Source organism: Tinamus guttatus, unplaced genomic scaffold (assembly GCF_059628265.1).
Source record: "Tinamus guttatus ecotype Peru unplaced genomic scaffold, ASM5962826v1 Tinamus_guttatus_pri_ptg000155l, whole genome shotgun sequence".
NCBI lineage: Eukaryota > Metazoa > Chordata > Aves > Tinamiformes > Tinamidae > Tinamus > Tinamus guttatus.
In genome coordinates this window covers 6,783,800-6,803,057 of record NW_028288689.1, presented here as the reverse complement: position 1 = coordinate 6,803,057, position 19,258 = coordinate 6,783,800, and the positions used below count along the sequence as shown (strand labels likewise).

Sequence of the window (19,258 nt, the reverse complement as noted above, 5' to 3'; positions counted from 1 at the left end):
GCTTATAAATACATTATTCATCTGGTAATGAGCAAGGACGATCACTGGGACCACGGGCGCTCGCTCAGAGGCTCTTGCAGATGAAGTAGCTCAACTGTGATGGGAAGTCTCTAGCTTAAACCTCTTTGGGCACCACAGAAAGAGAAGGCAGCAAATAAAGGAATTTTTAAAGCATTTGAAAGGATACATAGAGAGCTTGAGAACATTAAATTTGACAGACACACGGTGCTAGCAGCCGCTGTTCTGAAGATCAGAATTGGGCACCCAAACAAATGCAGAGTATTAAGGAAGGGACTGATAAGGGTGGCAAGAAATACAGAAAGTACAAGAGAGTTTTCAAATCCAGCAGATTAAACAAAACAAGGTCGAAAAACGTGAACAGAGTTATGTGGTGGTTTTGCCTGATGCTGAAACTCCCCACTCTGCAAATCACTCGTGGTTGTGGTAGCATGTAGGAAGGATCTTTAGTCTGCAGGTCTCCTCCACTATTAATCCTAGGTGCACCCATGATTAGCTACTGCCCAACTGTTGCCCTCACTAGGGCCCTTCCTGTGTTAAGATCTTAATAAAATGCTGCAGTCTGTAGGCTTCTCTGCAGTGCTCACTGCTCAGGATTTGAGTATCTTTAGCCTTAAACTGAGCAAAGCAGCAAACACTCTTTTTTGGCTGGAGAGTGCAACATGCTGTAGGAATGTCACATCTATATGTATATATAAACACACGAACCCTTTTATTTCTGCTTACATCACACATAGTAGCTGGTACAATCCCAACTATATGCATGAACATCTTAATAACCTTGGATAGTTCTTGGTATAAATCACACCTGCCACTATTTTATCCAAAAAGAAGACTGAGAATTGGAGAGGTGACATTTAGATGGAAAACATTCATCAAAGGTCAAACAAACCAAAAAATCTTTATTGCTTTAATATTTTCCAAACGTTTCTTTGGGAATTCGGCAAATGCACAGCCCATGTGCTGAATGCACTTGAGCATCTCAAGTTCTCTCCAATTACAGCATTTCCACAGTATCTTTTTGGGTGGCAAGCACTCAACTGAGGGAAAAATTCCCTCCCAAGTCAGCCTGTTACCGCCTCAGAAAACAAGGGTTTCCTGTTGATTGCCAAGCTGGGGGTTTTACAGAGCCCTTTAGCAGTGCAGCAGCACTGCAAGCTGCCTCCTCCAAGCAGAGCAGCTGAACCTCTTAGAACGGGCCAAAGGAGGGAGGACCTCTCAGCTTGACAAAGATGGAGCCGTGATGGCAACTGAGATGATACAGCAGAGCAGCTTGATGCAGGATGCTTTTCATAACCCGAGTAACACCTTTTCTTCTCCAAAAGAAGTTCTACACACTTGTGGGCAAACTCCAGATGGAGCCACGAACTTCCATGCACAATCCTCTCTAAAAATACTTGCCCAAAATAGGCTCCTCACAGCTCTGCTGTTTCAACTACCGATACAACGAAGAACATGCAGAAAGAACTGGGACATTCAATTGCCCAATAAACTCATGCTAACTCATTTCAAAGATTTTTTTTTTAATTAAGAATCCAGGGAACCACAATACAACATGCTTGATTATACTCCTGACTCCTAGCAGAAGCACAACTTACCTTTTTTTTTTTTTTTTAATTAAAAAAAGACAAGTCTTTCCATTCAGGGCCAGATTTTTACTTCTACATTTTCCAGGCCTGCTATCCCTGAGCCCACACATCTTTCTGTGAAATATCTTTTGACTACTGGAGCTTTCAGATCACTTGAGATGCTCAAGTCTGTTTGCACTAAGAAAATGAGACCCTGAGTTTGCAGAGGTAATTTGTGAAAGCAAATGCAGACAGAATTCAAGTAATTGCATCACATTTGTCCTCTAATTACATCCTATCAGAATTAGCAGAGGTGAAAATAAAAATCCCCTACCACTTCTAGGGCACAGCAACTACTAGCAGGTCTTTATCAATGATTCTGACAAAACAGACTTTCTGGCAAGCACTGTGCCAAGTGACATGAATCTGTTATGATAATTCTCTGCTCCACTTTACAACTTCAAAAACTGGGCTAAACATTTTCTATATGAACAGTTTTATTTTTATGAACCCACATCAACTTATTTTGATACTGCTTTTTCTTCATATAAGGGGAGCCTGAAGTGAAATGAGCGGACGGTCTTTTTACTAATGGCCTCAATATTACCACTGAGCTCAGTCTACAACATGATAGTTCATCTACAGCTCCAATAGTTTGAAATATAGAGCCATAAAGTGTCTTTTACTATGCTTAAACTGCTCTGTCTGCTGACACGTAAATGTATATATACATTTATACATGTGCATTCCCTAAGTGTAATGACAGGTTTCCACAGTACTTGCTGCACTAAACTGTTACTGATCTTGCCGTGTAAAAATACCTTTCCTCCTTGTGCCAGAAACTCTATTTTTATGCTATACTCTGCCAGGTGAAGTGTCCCCACAGCTTCCCGTCCACGGGACACACAGGACTCTGGAACAGCTGCAGCAAATAAATACATGTGTGTGGGAATAACTCTGCTTTGAGCACCAGCATTTTCTGCACCCTTCATACCTGAAACAGCCAGGAAGTCATCGATGGAAGTAATGTCATCCACGGCATCGGTCAGCACCCGGACTTGCTTCTCCCATTGCTCTTTGAAGAGATCCATGTTTTCCTGGGCTAGTTTGCTTTGTGGTTTAGCAGCCAGAGCCAGTGCAGCATTAATAACCTGAAAAACACCTCCTTACTTTTAGAATATACCTTAAAACAATTATTTTCCATATGTTTATCCAACAAACACGGCAGCAAACGAAGCTGCTTTATTAACTTTTGGGGAAGCCGATGTTTAAATGCAAGCGTGTTTATTCTGTGATTCTCCCATCCAGCTCACACCTGCTTCCGCATTTATTTATGGCTACTTATTCCATGGCAAGAACACCTTGCAAGTATTCACACGAGCCAGCTACACCTTCTTCTAACAGCTCATACACACAAGGTGTAGCTTTCTGAGAGCAGCCTGTGTTAAATATTTTAGGCAGGATGTCACCTCGTACGCTGCAGGCTGCGTTTCCTAAGCTGCTTGCCAGAGCCTGAAAAAAAAGGTCGAAAATGGATTAAGCTTCCACACTTTGAAGGAGAAACGACAAGGGCAGTTTTGTATTTATTGGCTTTTCCTTAAATTTTTTACTCTGTACCTAGTCAGTAATTTTCCTAATAACCTAAATTTTACAAAATGTGGCTGCGGAAGAGCTGGATTAGCCAGCAAACAGGCAAAAGAAAGGCTGCTCAGCGCTCTTTTTTTGATGCTCCTCGTGATCACTCTCCCCTCCAGCTGCCTTCAAACCCTCTGCTCCATCGCTGCTCTCTCCACGTCCTCCTTGGCTTTTCCACACGGGAGAACTATTAAAAACACGGCCGCGTCACAAAGTCTAGGCCAGGTCAACTAATTGGTCCACTGAAAGACTAAAGAAAGCGTTTAGAGAATCTCCTCGCATTTCTAGCTCGTGCTCAGCTATGCCCTAGCAAAGCAAGCTGGAAACACGCCAGGCACCAGCAACCAGCCACGGCCAGGGCAACACAACCCTCCCCTGGCAGCCAAGCACCTGCAGGTTCAGTAGAGCTAATGAATTTGTACATCCAAAGTGTCATTTTCCCTCTCTACTTAGGGCTGTATTAATTTTGCGACGTTGCCGAACAAACGCGTGTGAGCAGCAGATGTTCCTGGTTCTGCAAGAATCTACTTTTTCCACCCGATTCACTTAAAAATGTCACAATCCGTTTAAAAAAAATGTATAACTCACTAAACATGGAAATGATGGTGATGTCAAACACACCATGATGGCACTGAATGAATCAGACAGGAGAAGTAGGCTGATTCCCCCAAGGGATGACAGAAATCAGCAGCGCCCGAGAAGTACCTCTAGACAAGATATACTGGGGTAGGAAGGCTAGCGTGTCCCTGTGCTCCAGGCCTGCCTCTAGAGACGGAGGCTGAAACTTTTGGTCACAAATTGGAATGAGTTTGATGGATTTTATAACAAGCACCAATGTGAAGAATAATTTGGCCTAAGTGGCAATCCGATCAGCAGAAGCACAGGCATGAAACCTACCTTGGAAACTCAGCAATAAGCAGCATTGCCCCTGTCTTTCACGAGTAACATGCAGGTTCCCTCTGCTTCCCCTTCCTCGAACTATACACTAAATTTAGTCTTTCTGGGTAAAGCAGCTGCAATAATCGGCATCTCCTTGGAGGCAGGTAATCACTCCCAGCTACAGTGCAGGCTGCTGGGGACCGCTACACGTTGTAAATACGGTTCTCAAACCCTGAAAGCTCTGGACAAAACCTTGCAGGATGCAAGAAAACAACGTTCAGAAATTTAAGATGAACTGGAAGCAGCCATTTTAGAACAGGAAAGTTGTCCTCCGCTTAACATCCCTGTTCATAAGACCAGACAACATCATTTGTTGTCCCCAACCTGATTTATATAATGCATTACCCATCCATCAATCAAACTCTGGATGCTCAAAGCTTTGTCAAGACGAATCCCAATAATGAATGTCCTGGAAAAACTAAGAGTAAAACAGACAACCCTCCAGAAATCTGCTCTTAGCTTTTATCTTACTAGCAACCGTAACTGTTGAGACAGAGGAAACTGTGGCATCGAGGCCTGGGACACTTCATCCTCCTCTCTTTGGTACAAGAGCTGGCCAAGTCAAGACTATCTTAAAAAGAACCGGGGAGCAAAACTAGCAGGTGGGGCCTCCCCTGCGGACAGGAATGGCTCCTGCTTGGAAAGCAGCCTGCCGTGCAGAGAGGAGCACCGGGTAGCGGTGGAGCACCCAGAGCTGAAGGCAGAAGCAGGAGCCCCACGTGGCTCCGCGTGCCCGCGAGAGAGCTCGAGGCACCACGGGCAGCTCTACGGGCAGCTGTTTTAGAGCACATGGCCAGTGTCCACGTGCAAAGCGGTGACAACAGACACTTCCAGCAGGGGTGATCAAAGCTGTCACTCCGCCAAGCACGTGCAGCTTCCCATTTAAACAGGCAAGTTAACCTGGACGTGTCTCACACGTTTGTTTGGGGGAAATGGCTCAGGGACTATCAGTACAATTATCTATTCGAGTAAACATATATTCGAGTAAATATAAATATATTCATGGTGCCTGGTATCCAGTACCGAGCAACTGATTTGTTTTCTGACAGTGCTTAGATGGAGATGACAAAAGGATGGGAACATGACATCTTCTATAGCGGCATATGTGGGGGTGGTAGGGACTATGAATGCTTTATTATTTAAAAAATGAATGCTTTGGGGGGAAAAAGGGTAGGGAAATGTTAAGGGACTGATTAAAGCACATCACTGCCTCTCCGAAGACCTTGACACCTGAGTTACAAGAATGCACTTAAAATACAAATACCTCTTGCAAGGATACACACAGCTGCCATAATGGGAAGAACAAGGCAAGAATACTTGAAAGGCAGCAAACTTCCATGCAAAACATTTGACATCTTGGGAGAAATATTTTGTATTTCAGAGCTTTTCTAAATTCTGCCCGGGAACCGCGATCGTCGTGACTCACTGGAGTTGGGCAAAGGAAAGAATCACTGACATTTGCAGATTACCCTGAAGGAAACAGAGTGTAACAGGAAAACGCACCGGTTCCATCGGTGCTTTGTGTCACGGAGCAATTCCAGGTTCAGCCGGGACGGCTGGATGCTCGGGAAGGCGCCTCCACCGGGGAGGCAGCTCCCTCTGCCTCTCCGCGTCTCGGCCGAGCTCGGCAGCGCGTCTGCCCTTGAAACCAGTTTTGCAAAACCAAAAGAGTTCAGGCTGGCTGAATTTAGGGATTTATATCTCTGCGGGACGGGACTCTCCAAGGTTCCTTGCAGAACGTTTCCTGCCTCGATACCTGCCGGCAGCTGCTCGGCCCAGCAGCTCTCTTAAAAAGCGCAGCTGTTCCACAACAGAAAGGATTTATAACCTTAAATATACTTGTGGGCAAATCAAAGCCCCTGTCCTGAGTTATCCGGAGCACTCAGTTCTCGAGGACCAGTTTAGGACAGCTTCCAACCTCATCTTTACGGCCACCAGTTTGCAAGACTGCCAGGAAGTCCCACAGAAATCTCTCATTTTATCTTTTGCTCTTCCAAATGACGGCTTTGATCAACTACTTTACATGGCCAAAGAAGAAACCTCCTTGGGAAAAGACAGCTATCACTATTAGCTATTTATTTTGCCTTGCAACACTTACCTGCTGTACACTAAAACAGGCTGAGTGCGTAGCATACGGTGGCTATAACCAGTATATATATATTTTTGCTTCCTGATAAGGGCTTCCTACTCTGGACACTGTTCTTTCTGCACGTGACACTTTTTTCTGGTTCAATTCTGTTCTTTCCTCCTTTAGTTTCAGGGTGCTCTTATGCCCCAACAGGGGAGATTTTCTCAGCCTTGAAAGCTCTAAGGCAAATGCTCATCTAGCTCCCCCCTCTCTCTACTACACAGCTTTCCTTTACAACTAAAAAAAATGGTTTTCTTAAATAACTCTTCTTCCTCTCCCATTTTTTCTTTTTTTTTTTAAAAAGAGATCGTGACATATGAGCTTTTCTGTGGTATGTGGGTTAAGAACCATAATGATAGTTGCAAGGCCTTCAAAACCCATGGCATTTTGCATTTCTTTCTAAAAAACCACACACACTGGGAAAAAAAGCACTCATCCGTCAACGATCGCATCAGAAGCGGTGGGAAATGGGATATACACAAAGCAAATCCCAGCTGGGACAAGAAAATGATGGCTTTACCTTGGAGTGTTGGAAACTGGAATGCGCCAAGCAGCCTGCAGCATAAAGCGCACTGCTCGCGAGCCTCCGCGAGCGGTTTAAGAAGAACTATTTGAGTGTGAGCAATGGCAGAAGCAGTGATATCTCTTGCTTTTCACTTCTGGAAGAGCCCAAACGCTGCCGCTTCGTGTTGCCCATCTCCCTCGCCTGGCAGAGCGGGACGTGGTGAGAAGCACCTGGCAGGGCCCCGCGCCAGCCCCGCTGCTGGGAAGGAGGGACCAGCTGAGGAGGGGGCGACAACGGGGCATGAAAAAAGAAACATCCAGCTCTGACAGATGGCCGTGCTACTTCTTTAGGATAAGCAATTTAAGTGTCAGGCTTAATGGAAATAGTCTCTTACCCAGATTGTCAAAACTGGCAGTGGCACCACACGCTTGCTCATCTGCCCTGTTTTATTGCTGCCTTGCAGGAAAGAGAAGGGATGCAGCCCTGGCCATCCTGCCTGCTGCTCCAGAACTGGATGGAGCAGAAAAGAAAAGCAGAGGGAGCAGTCAGACAACTGGGTTGCAAATGGCCAGCAAATGAATTCACAGCCCTGGAGCCCAAAGGTCCTATTTTAGCTGGGCCCAAGTGAACTTATTTCTCCCCTTGCTCAGGTGGATTTTAATACCTCTGTGTTTTGTCTTAAAACACAGCGTGTCTACTAATATTCTGTAGGAAGCTGCTCACAATTTAGTGTAACATAGCCTGGATGCCACAGTTATCCCCAGCATCCATCCTGCTCATGTCTCCTTCTCTGCTCCTAATTCCATTTTACTCTGAGTGGGTGGAAAGGGGTTCAAAGCAGAACATTTAAGTCACTTCCAGTTACATCGAAGCCCAGCTTTCCATTTGCATGTCTACATGTGCTAAACTCTCCACGTATTTCAATACAGCTAAAAGCACTCTGCAGACACTGATGAGCTGAAATGCCTGGAAGCGAGACATACAAAAGGTTTTTGTGCATGTTCTCCAGATATAATGGTAGTGACCACCACGTGTAGCAAGGCCGAGGCACCAAAAGGAGAAGCAAAAAAAGACTGCCTGAATTTCCAGTTCTTTGTTCCAGTATCAAAATGTACCTTTGGCCAAATCACTTCTTTCCCCACGACTTGCTCACAGAGTTACTTCAGGTGTCTCTGCAGAGGGTATTTACCCTTGTTACAATGCCCTAATGACCCCAGATACACACTTGTGCTGCAGTAACATTGACCTTTTCCAGTTCAGTTTATACTACTTTTGAAGTGACTTACTATTACATATTGTGCAGAGATAAATGTAGTTTATTTTTCCTATGTATGGAAAAGCATTCTCTTTTGTCCCCAAGGATTGGTGTTATACTCTCACTCAACGCAGAAGCTGAAGGAATTTTGGCAGCATCTTTTCTTGGTATCCATTTGTGTTACTTTGTTTTGCATTTCACTGCGCTGAAGCAATGAAGCTTTAGGGGCTCGGGGGATTCTGCATCTTGTGCAGAAGCTGTTCTGCTGCTGCAATCCACAGAGCACCTCGTGCCTCTGATGGAAACAGATAGTCCTGACGTGCTAACATACCTCTTCCTACAGAGCCGAATCCCTTTCTCCTGTCTTGGGCTCTTCTTTTGCAGATCCAGAGCATCGACACCTGCACGAGTTTCTAATAACCGTCTTTCTGATGACCACTTTCCTATCCAGGTCTGACTTCCTCCTCCCTGTCGGCTCTTCTCCATAACGGGCCTGCATGACGCAGAACTGCAATCCAAGCATTCTCTTTTTTTTTTCTTTTTTTTTTTTCATTTGAAGATTTCTACTCGATGCCAGAAAAGCACTTCAACCACCCACAATTAAACAATCTGGAGATAGATCTGCTATTTAGTCATTCAGAAAAATCCTTCAGTCTTTCAAAAAGAAGAAAAAAATGGGACAAACTGCTTGATAGGAAGTCTCTGATGCAAGGAAAATGAAGTTATCTCCTCCAGCAGCCACCAGTGAAGTGGCGGTAACTGGAGGCAGGGGAATGAAGGAGGACAGAGCCTGCGGGTCTGGTTTGGGTTTGACTCATCAGGGGCAGCTGGAGCTTGGTTTTAAGATGCTGAAACTTCTGACAAGAGTCTTCTTGGAGTTTAGAAGCTCTCCGTGGGATTCCTTGGGCTTTTGTATCGCCTGCAGTGTCAGTAGGTGGAATCAGCACATGTAACCACTCAGCCTATCAGAAATCCATAAGCAGTAAATTGCTTCTCAAGTATTTGGAAATTGGAATGTAAGGACGTGGAGCAGAAATTACTAAACAAGATGTTAATACGACAAGAGCCATTTTTTAAGAGTGTAATTTAATCCCAGAACTATCTGAAATCCATTTAATGGGCTGTGCAGAGGATGCTGACCTAAGCCAGGTCCATCCGCGGTCAGAAGGCGAGCGCGGAGCGGACACGGAACGGACGGGTCGGGATGCGCCCGGGGCCTCCCGAGTTGCTCAAGAGAAAGACCAACAGCAGAGGCTTCCAAAGGCAGAAGGGAAACGTGGGCTGGGAGGGAAAGGCTCAGAGTGAGCCCTGCCTTGCAGAGGGCAGGACAGGCTCCAAGGGCCTCCTTGGGGAAGGCTGCCGGAGCACCCTGGTCCCACTTCCCAGGAGATATCCTGCTCCAAGGGCAACAGGCTCCAGATTGCATGGGCAGAAGCAGACACAACTAGCTGGAAATTCTACGTTCACGGTTATTTTCTGAAACTCCCAGGCTGACTACAATTTGGTTAAAAGCCTACAGATGAACTTTACTGAGCCTTTAGAGAAGTCGAAAGTCAACATTTAGCTGGTAAAAGCAGCTGCAAGCGACAGCAGACTGTCACATCAAAAGGCTGGAGCAGTAATCTTGCCTTTCAAGAGCTCTGCTTGGGTGTTTTTTACTGTTGCTTTCTAAACACCTACAGCTTGTACGATCAGAAACAACGGTATGGTTAAACTCCCTTCTCAGACATGTGCAATGCAAAATGCTGTTAGGAAACAGCTTTTCACAGGCTCTTAAAGCAAATACTTCTTGGAAATAGATTTCAGAAGCCAAAGTTACAAGTGCTGATCCAGGTTTTCAGGTTTAAATAAATATGATTTTCCCTTACTTTACCACTGGCAAGCTCTATGTTTGGCAATCTCAGCAGGCAAAGAGAACCTCCCCCAGAACTCTTAGACTAATGGAAGCACAAACAACTATTTCAAATCTTTCACACAAGTGCTCTTCCTCTTTCATTTCCACCAGGAAAGATATCTTCAGTGTTTAATGGTTAATTGTAGTGACTGAAGTAATTGCCCCTTCCTCTTGACTGTAAGTCACCAAGACATGATGATACAGAGATGTTGGCAAGGTGCTCCTGCTAGATGCTGGACTAAGTTCTTACACTTCCACATGATGATTTTCAGCAACACATGGCCCTCCAAAATTAAAGAAAGAAAGGATTTAGGCAAGCTCCTAAATCAACGTTTCATGAGGAGGCTCACGTGCTCTTGTAGGGTTTTCAATGCGCTGGTGGCCCCTAACACTTCCTCATCCATCCCCTGTGTGCCAAGCCTGGCACACGTGGTTCCAGAGCCAGTAAGTGCAGTCCCTGCTCACAATTTTTCCTGAAATATCAAAGGGAAGTTCTCAATATTACATTTACTCTTCAAGTCTGCATTGAATTTTGCGTTCACTGGAGATTCACAAACTGTAAAGATGATGTTACTCTGCCGACGTCTCTGGAGGAAGAGCCGATTTTCACTAGCGCATTCGCAATAAGCGAATCTAACTGCTCTCCCCTGTAGACAGCTTTCAAAGGAGCTAATTTCTGCACCTTTTTTCCTTCAAAAGAATTAGATTTCAAACTTGAGAATATCTAGGCCCGCAGCTGACATTGGCAACGAGTGATTTTTTGCCCATCTTTCCAAGTTTAATCTAACCACACAGTTCCAAGGGTTCCTGGCTGCTTCTTCCCACCGCCAGTTCAAAAAGGCCAGTTATGGCAAGGGACTGAATAATTGCTCTATTGGAGATACAGCTTTTATAATTAACTCTGTAGATTGATTTCTGCAGAAATCGTTCTTTAACCACGAGCTCCCTCCTCCCAAAACGGCCTCTACCCTAAGCTATTTAAGGGGTTATCTGGAGACTTCCTCAAGTGCATTAGACATCAGTTTGATCCTTCCAATAACAGCAGTGCCTTGAATTAAATTTCATACATCATACCTCAGTGTGACACTGATATATGCAGTTTAGTTCAAAGACTGTTGTAATTACTAATTGATTTGACTTATTCTGAGCCCAGTATCTTCTTGGGGAGGTACTGGGAGGAGCAATAAAACTTAAATGCAGATAATGCTGGAGTAAATCTGTATTTTATACTAAATTCACAGGTTTGTTCAGCCTGGCAGCCTTAAAGTATCCAAGGATAAACAGTGCATCTCATCAGGAAGAAACTGTGAAATTATCAGATATTTGCCTTAAAAATATACTATGCTACTCTTTCTACCTACAGGCAATTAGAGATTCTCTAGAACAGACAATATCTGGGGCTGTTCGGTGACTCTGTATGCAGGGATAACGGCTTAGCCCGGCATGACACAAACTTGGGCCTTGTTAGGAGAAAACACAGATGCCATTTGTAAAACAGCTTAAACAAGTGCCCCCAATTATCTCTCAGGATTCACAACATGTATAAATACTCAGAGCATTAAAGAATCAGCCGAAGAGCATGTAATGTAAAATAAAAGCACTCTTTCAAGTGCTCTGAACATCTAGAGTGTCATTTACTAATCTCTTGGTGACTAGCTTAAAAATCAAGGCAAACCTCACGCTGGAGGCTCAGAACTGCAGGCTTGGCAGTTCAGGTAGCCAACGAACATGAGGCCAAAATCCATCAATTGCAGCCCCTGTCAACTCCTAGATAACATCAAACCAGAACTTTAAGCGCACATAAAATACATTTGCCATAATCCTTAAAATAAGGTTATACCATCTTTGCTTCAGTGTTTTGAGAGGGAGTTACTCCTTGATGATAGTTTATCAGTCATTTCATGTTCACTTGACTAGCAAGAATTTTATTTTATTTTATAATCATGTTGGCTTATATAAATTGGAATTCACTGAAAAAGCAAAGAAAGAAAAGGGTAGCTTGCAATAGATGTTGTTTCACTAAAGGGAAGGGGGGAAAGGTCCCTACCAGAAAGGTTTACATGCAAAGAAGTCCTCAAACAGTAATTTCAAAAGCATGAGAATTTGTTCGGGGCAACATGCACCAGACATTCATATTCTTGGGGATAAGCACAAGATTATGAGACCTGGAGCAGGGGCTCCATGGTCTGATCCATGAGAGGGAACTGCAAAAGTTCCTTCTAGGATGAGAAAACACCCCACACTGGAGGGTGGTAGAGAAACTGGTGAAGAGATGAGGGCAAACAGCTCTGCTGCTAGGCCATACCTGGCAGCAGGCTCCACCAGAGTGGCATTCAGGGCTCTCTTTAAAGAAGAGCAGGGTATGTTGGAGACCTGACCTTCCTCTTGCTTTAAAAATGTTATCAGGAGGATTAATACTGCACTGCAGTCTTCAGTGCCTCATTCAAATATCCTAATTGGGGCCATTTAGGAGATCAGGACTGCAACAACAAAAGAGAATAGTCTAGTGCTTATACAAATCTAATTTTCTTGACTGCATTAGAAAGTTATTGATTAAATGGTGTCTTAGCCAGATTCAAACTCCTTATGCAAAGCCAGTTTTACCTGAGTCTAGTCTGTCAAGGAGATTTTTTTGACATATTTATATTATACTCAGGCAAAAAACAGTTCCGTAATTCACCCCAGAACCTACACAAGAACAGCAGTGGTGTCTTCGCACCACATCTTCGTGCAACGTGAGCACACAGAGCAAACCCGTGAAGCCTCACAGGCTCATGGTCTAGCAGGTTATGGAGAGAAAGCCAAGTGAAATCAGAGCCACTGTGTACAAAGAGCCTGCAGGGCCGTCCGTAGCACTAACTGCTTTCTGCCACGTGCTCTAAGTTTTGATGCCCACCTCATTTCCAGCACTGAATTACACTCTCTGCACATTATTTCTATTAAAAGATGCTCAAGGATGCTCAAGGATGCCCGTTACAGCAGTTCTGGCTGCTTCCAGGGGAACGGACCCCAGAACAGACGCCGAGCGCCCAGGCTGCCTTGGAGGAGCTTCCCCGTCGCGCCCTGCCGCGCTCCTCACCTGGGGGCACAGGGCTTCCAGCTGGCTGGCCGACATGCGCACCAGCTTCACACCTTCCTCGTTGTTGGAGATGGAGCAGGCCAAGTTGGCGACCTGTTTCAGAGGTGGGAGAAAAACAAAATAGAACCGTTAGAATCGACTTCTGTTTCCTGCTGGAAGACACTTTTTACCCTCCCCACACCATGACTGGAGCTCTTCAAGAAATGCAGGCTCTCCACGTTTTCTTTTGTTCTAGCAAATTCCTGTAATCCCTACTGATATTTGATCTAGCCATAAAAGAAGAGTCGGACAGACAGGTCCTTCTCACCACTGATTCAGTTAGGGTCTCTCCAGTAGGACGTACAAGAGCATCGTTAGCCGCACTCTAAGTAACAGTTAAAACATTCATTCCAACTCAAGGGTGAGAAAGCAGCAATCACACAATTAAAAATAACAACCTAACTCCTCAGCATCTGAGGATTAATTATGGCAAAGCTCGTAATGGTGCGTGCTCCCAATTCTTCTTAAAGCATTTCTTTATCGTTCTTAGCACGTGAATGCTAAGAAGCTGGCAAGAGGCTTAGGGAGGAATTCATGTGCACAAGTGGAGCCGCAAAGCTGGAGCTGCCTCCCTGCTGTGCACAGAACTTGCCTGAGCTGCTGCGTGGAGGAACTTCAATGTCCTGGCTTAAATTCTGAATGCACTTCTCATCCAAGCAAAGACTGCAGCACCCAGGCGCTGCTCCTCCAGCCTTCCACTGCTGCCTCGATTCGCTGGATAAAGATATTTACTTGAGGTTTTGTCCATAATCCCCCCCAGTTCAAGCAGCATCTCACAAGGGGAAAACTTTACTTGGAAACCTTGACCTGCTGCACAGCAGCATCCTTAAGTAGGTCATCTTGGTACAGAAGACCTTCTATTACCAACTGCCTTTAAGGAACATGCAGGAAGGGGACAGCATGGAGTTCTTCAGTAATTGAAGATAATCCTTGGATGGGAGCTACTCCCAGGGGAAGGGAGTCTGGAGCGAGCTACATTTCTCAGTTGACAGGTGAGTGACAAGCATGTTATTCTGAGCCATTTGAACACAGAAAGCGGTAAAAATAGTACCAAGTGCACTCAGATGAACACCGAGTGCTGTCCTTTCGGAGACACAGCAACCTCCAAAAAGGAAAATAAATAAATAAATAAATCACCGAAGAACAGTAAAGGTGCTGCAAAAGTGTCACCATAAACCGGCACATAACAGCAGTGAACCACATTTCTCTACACTTTCCTCCAAAAGCTAGGAAAATACTGTTTGCTAACCAAAAGCTACCCCATGCATTTGTGCACAAACCATTTGGAAGGGGCACCTGCAGCCGCATATTCTGCTTTCCTCCCCTCTCTGCAAGCCACACCACAAGGCAGAACACATCCCTGCCCCGGCGACCGTGCAGCACACACCATTATGGGCTAAGGAAGGGTGTTCCTCAATCCCATCACTAATTTTAGGACCAAAGCAAATTCCCACTACACTTCCCTCCTCCCCTCGGCAAGTTCCGAAGGGTGTCCAACTGTGAGCGCTCGAGGAGAGAGGACGTTTCACACGCTGCCTTGCTAAGCAAACAGATGCAGCAGCATATATTTGGATGAAAATCAACCCCACTTAGGAGAAGTACTGTGCAACATCAATGCACCACAGATGAAAGCGTGCCAGCTTTCAGAAGTACCAGCATCTCATCCTCAACTTCTTCTCCCCACCAGGCTTCCCAGGAAAGAGCAGCATTTTAAAAGCTGGGACTGAAGTTACATGAAGTCTGCAGCTGCTGCAGGGCTGTGGCTGTTAAACCCAGCTCACCTGAGGCCAGTTTCACTCACTTCTGCCAAGCACTTCCAGCATGAGGGGCACTGGCTAAACCTCAGCTCTTGATCGAGCCTTATCAGAAAGGGATTTTACTTTAAGCATGTTTTTTTCTCCCCACCACAGATCTGCCATGCCTTAAATCCTTGCTTTATGATACTTTTGTTTAGAGGCTCCAAAAATGAAAAGACAGTAAGATGCCCTGATTTACAAGTCAAATAGAGATTTTGTTGTCGTTTGAAGCAGAAGTTGTATTTTTGAGAAATATCAGTTTGCCAGTATTTTTACGGCCCATATTTTCATGTGCTTTCTGCATCCATGGCAGCAGCTCCAGTTTCTAGAAGTGAGAAGAATACAAAGCTCCAGCGAGCACAAGCTGAATAAAAACTTGTTGAAGCGCCACAAAATCAGTCCCTCCCGTGTCCCGCGATGCTGCAGAGGCTCTCGAGCCAGATCTGATGAGTTGGGATCGTGCAATACCCAGTGCGGTCTGGATGGAGCAGAACCTTGTAATTGAGCGTCCTCTCGGCGCTGTTATGAAATTTGGGGTGTTTCCCACAGTCGTTTCTCTGCTGAATACCTCACTGATGGCGATTTTTCTTTAGGAATGACCCAGTTGAGCCTGCCAACCTTTACGGAAGGAGGGTGGCAGGTCTGCGGCCGAGCACCCCGTCGCTGGCTGCTGCCTCGCAGCCTCCCTCTGCTCTGCAGCCCTCAACACTTGGGCATGCAGCAGAACGCTGTTTGCTTTGGCAGGGCAGGTTTTTTCCTGCCAGATTAGCACACAAACCTGCCAGCAGTTTGCTGAACCGGAATGCGGCGGCGGCGGGGACTATTTCAGCGAGCTACGGGACATGGCAATAATGCACTTACGGCACCTATCTGCAGGCTGGCCCAGCCAATCACTCACACTCCTCCTAAAAGTCATAATTCAATAAATTGTCAACGATTAATCAAGTAGTAAATCACATTACAATGATGTATTTTAAAATGTCATTAATTTGTGGGTGCTCTATAGCATGAATTCTCAGACTGCACTTAACAGCTGCACCGTGTGGGTATGTGATAAAGAAATTGTATTTTTGAAGTATCAGAAAGTCCAGTTCATTGACACCTGAGTGATGTTTGAGAAATCACCAGAAGCTCTTATCTATGGGAGAAGGATAAAATACTCCTGTCTGGTTATTTGGCATGTGCATGTAATACACGGCATTTGGTAGCAGTGATGAAGATCAAATGTGACCAAATTTGTTTCAAAACAGGCACCTGGAAATCTCACACATTTCTGAAACTTCCATATGAAAAGGTGGCCCCGCAAGCAAGCAGAAGTTGCAAGCGAATCAAATGCAAATGGACCAGTTTCCCCATCTTTCCAACAGCAGAGCAGACTGGCACAGCAAGAGGTCAGATTTAACTTGGGAAGAAGCTTGGGCTGGAGAGCGAAGGAGGTCCTGAATTCCCGCTCCAGTTGTTCCTTCTTGCCATTCAGTAGCATCGAGCAGTGCCAGCACCAAGGCAGACAAAATAACCTGCAAACGATGCAATCAGCCATAACCACTAATTTCTGGGTGGAAAAAAAATCAGGAATGCACAGAGAGACGCGGACTAGAGGAACAGAGCGGCGCAGTTTACAAACCCCTCTTGGAGTCCCACGCAGGGCCAATTAAAAGCATCTTTCTGATGCAGCATCAAGGCTCTTGCATTTTACAGAGCACACGGCCATCTCCCAGCGCCTGCTTCCCGCATCCGAAAAGGCAGGAGCGGCCCAGGGCTGCTGCCAGCCTCTGGATGAGCGAGCTTCCATTCAGCCCCCAGCGACAGACCCACCAGGCCCCGGCGCGCGCGGCGGAGACGCAGCCGCGGCAGCGAGAGCCTGGCAGAAACGCGGCTAACAAACGGGTGCCAGGGAAAACGCAGAGCTTGACGAACTCATCGGGGAAGTGGGTTTTCCACACACAGATCAGTTCGGGAGGCTCCCGGCTGATGTTATGCAGGGTGACATCAGAGCGCTGCGAGAGGAGACGGTGATGCCTTCGGAGGAGGCATCACTTGGCTGCTCCGCTCCGGAGCAGGCACGAGTCACTCGGCAAAGAAACTGGGGGAGGGTTTTGTATCATCTGCCATGGAGCGAGACTTCAGCTCAAATTCTAGTTATTCTGCTGCTTCTGCCTTTACTGATTTAATGGGGAGAAGTCGTGGTATTTCGAAAGAAATGTTTCCCTCAATTAGCAGCGACTTGTCAGTCTGCATGAGATCTTCCTTTCCTGGGATTTCAAAGGCTGGTGGTGCAGGCTATGTTCCAACTTTTGCCTTGTATACCTGCATTGACATCCAAGGATCACCACCAAGTCCTTCTACCTTCCTTACAGGTCACTTTTAAAAGAGTTTATTCAAAAAATCAGAAGTCTAAAGCCCTTTTAGCGAGATGGGTGCTGGATGTGGCCATCCAGCAATTGCATAATAGAAAAAAGCAGGTTCTGCAATTCTCTATTAATGCGTGGTTTATTTAGCAACAAGGATCACATTTTACTATGCAGGAGACATACGTATATTAATGGAATTCCACTGCCATTTAAAACTGCAGATGTAAAATCAGCATTCCAAAAATACATGAGTTTTTTAGACAGTTTTCCTATTGAAAAACTTAACAATTCAGTCTAACATTACCCAGGATCCTCTCAATTAATGCTCAAATCTTTACACAAAAACAACACAGGAACATACTATTTCATTATACATAGATAATTTGGGAATTTCAACAGCATGGAAACAAAGATTTTTCAAAGGTGTTTGCTGCTCGCATTTTAATTCCCAGCGAAATGTCAAAATGTTATATTCTTGCTCTACTTATATTGCAGTTTCTCTAGGAATGAAGTTCTCACTTTTGAGCAATTTAGAAAAGAGAAGGGAAGGAAAAGGAAAGGGGAAGGGGAAGGGGAAGGGGAAGGGGAAGGGGAAGGGGAAGGGGAAGGGGAAGGGGAAGGGGAAGGGGAAGGGAAGGGAAGGGAAGGGAAGGGAAGGGAAGGGAAGGGAAGGGAAGGGAAGGGAAGGGAAAGGGAGGAATGGATAAGCAATCAACTCAGCATTTTCTTCTTGATGATCTGCTGAAGAAATTGTACCCAATATCCTCACAAAATGCAAGTTCTCAGAGCACATCTAGTTTCTTCCTGCCCTTTATTAAGAACAACGTCCAGATTCACTTCCTGATGGCCAAAGCCAGGGAGGTTCATTTGCTGGCAGGAACAAACGTCCCAGCCAAGGTAAGTGGCAACCGAAGCCTAAGAGCAGATGCGTTAGCAATGTAATTGCCATCTCTTTGAAATAAAGGCTTTATTATTTAGTGAGTCCATATATTTATTAAATCACTCACAGACTATAGTATTCAGGAGATATGTCAGCATTTTAAAGTCTACTCCTAGTAGGTGTCACATGAAGGACAGGAAAAACCTGCATCACATCTGTGAGTCCTACAAAATCACCAGTTTTGGAGCAACGTGGCCCTCTAGGAGTTACACAAAACAGCTTCATTTCTTCAATGAGAGCAGGGGTGGCAGGAGGGCCTTTGGTTCAAGCCCCTAGAGACTCTGGAGCAGGATATTGGGTGTCACCCTGTGGTACTGGTGACTTCAGGAGCTGCAAGCGGCAGAAGCTCCACAGGAGGAACCTTTCAAATGTGTGTTGTTGGCAATATAGCCCAATATATGAAAAATAGTAAAAAATATTAAATATCAAACAAGCCACACACATAGAAAAACTCCAGACATAAGGACTGAGGGGAAGTATAGACTAAAATTGGCATAACCAGTGTTCGCAGAGCTCTGCAAACTTCTGATTATCCTTACGCAGAAGATGAGAGCAATTTTAATTTCAAGCTTCATTATAGAAGCTCAGAGGGGAAATTCTCAGCCAGATGGAACAAAACTGGCATACAAAATGTTTTCAGACTTCAGAAGACAATGAGAAACAGGGAGCTCAGGTGGTTTCTATTTCAACAGACCGACACCTGAAAGAACAACCAGAGATCCAGGCCGTTTTTGGCTTCCTTGCAATATTCAAGCCATGGCCTCATATTTTCAGAGGTAACGTTGTTTCTGGATGATCAAATCTCATAATTTATAGCTGGTAGGTTGGATCTGGATGCACAGAAGTCTAGTTAAGGAAGAAAGCTTGAATCTGGCTCTTGAATAGAAGCAAAGTTTTCGTCTCAAGAAAGAGGGTGCTCTTTGAAGAGGACGAGTACATCGGCAACAGAAAATACACACACAGCAGGAGGGTGCTACCCACACAGGAATACCTTCATTTTTGCATTGTTAGATTATATCTATGTTATCAGACAAAACGGAAATCAGATTTCACTCAGATCATGTTGTGTTACCATCTTCCTAAAGGCTTCCAACTTGGTGCCACCATTAGC

The 19,258-nt window shown here is 45.1% G+C and overlaps 1 protein-coding gene across 1 annotated transcript in view; it reads right to left on the bottom strand.

Moving 5' to 3' along the window:
• CTNNA1 (catenin alpha 1) overlaps nucleotides 1-19,258 on the bottom strand; it is a 96,555-nt gene that overhangs the window by 16,049 nt on the left and 61,248 nt on the right. Inside the window, exons 10-11 of the mRNA XM_088522641.1 lie at nucleotides 13,022-13,114; nucleotides 2,581-2,737 (exon numbers count right to left, since the gene is read on the bottom strand). Of these exons, the coding sequence (XP_088378767.1) occupies nucleotides 2,581-2,737; nucleotides 13,022-13,114 (250 nt within the window). The remainder of the gene's footprint in view (nucleotides 1-2,580; nucleotides 2,738-13,021; nucleotides 13,115-19,258) is intronic.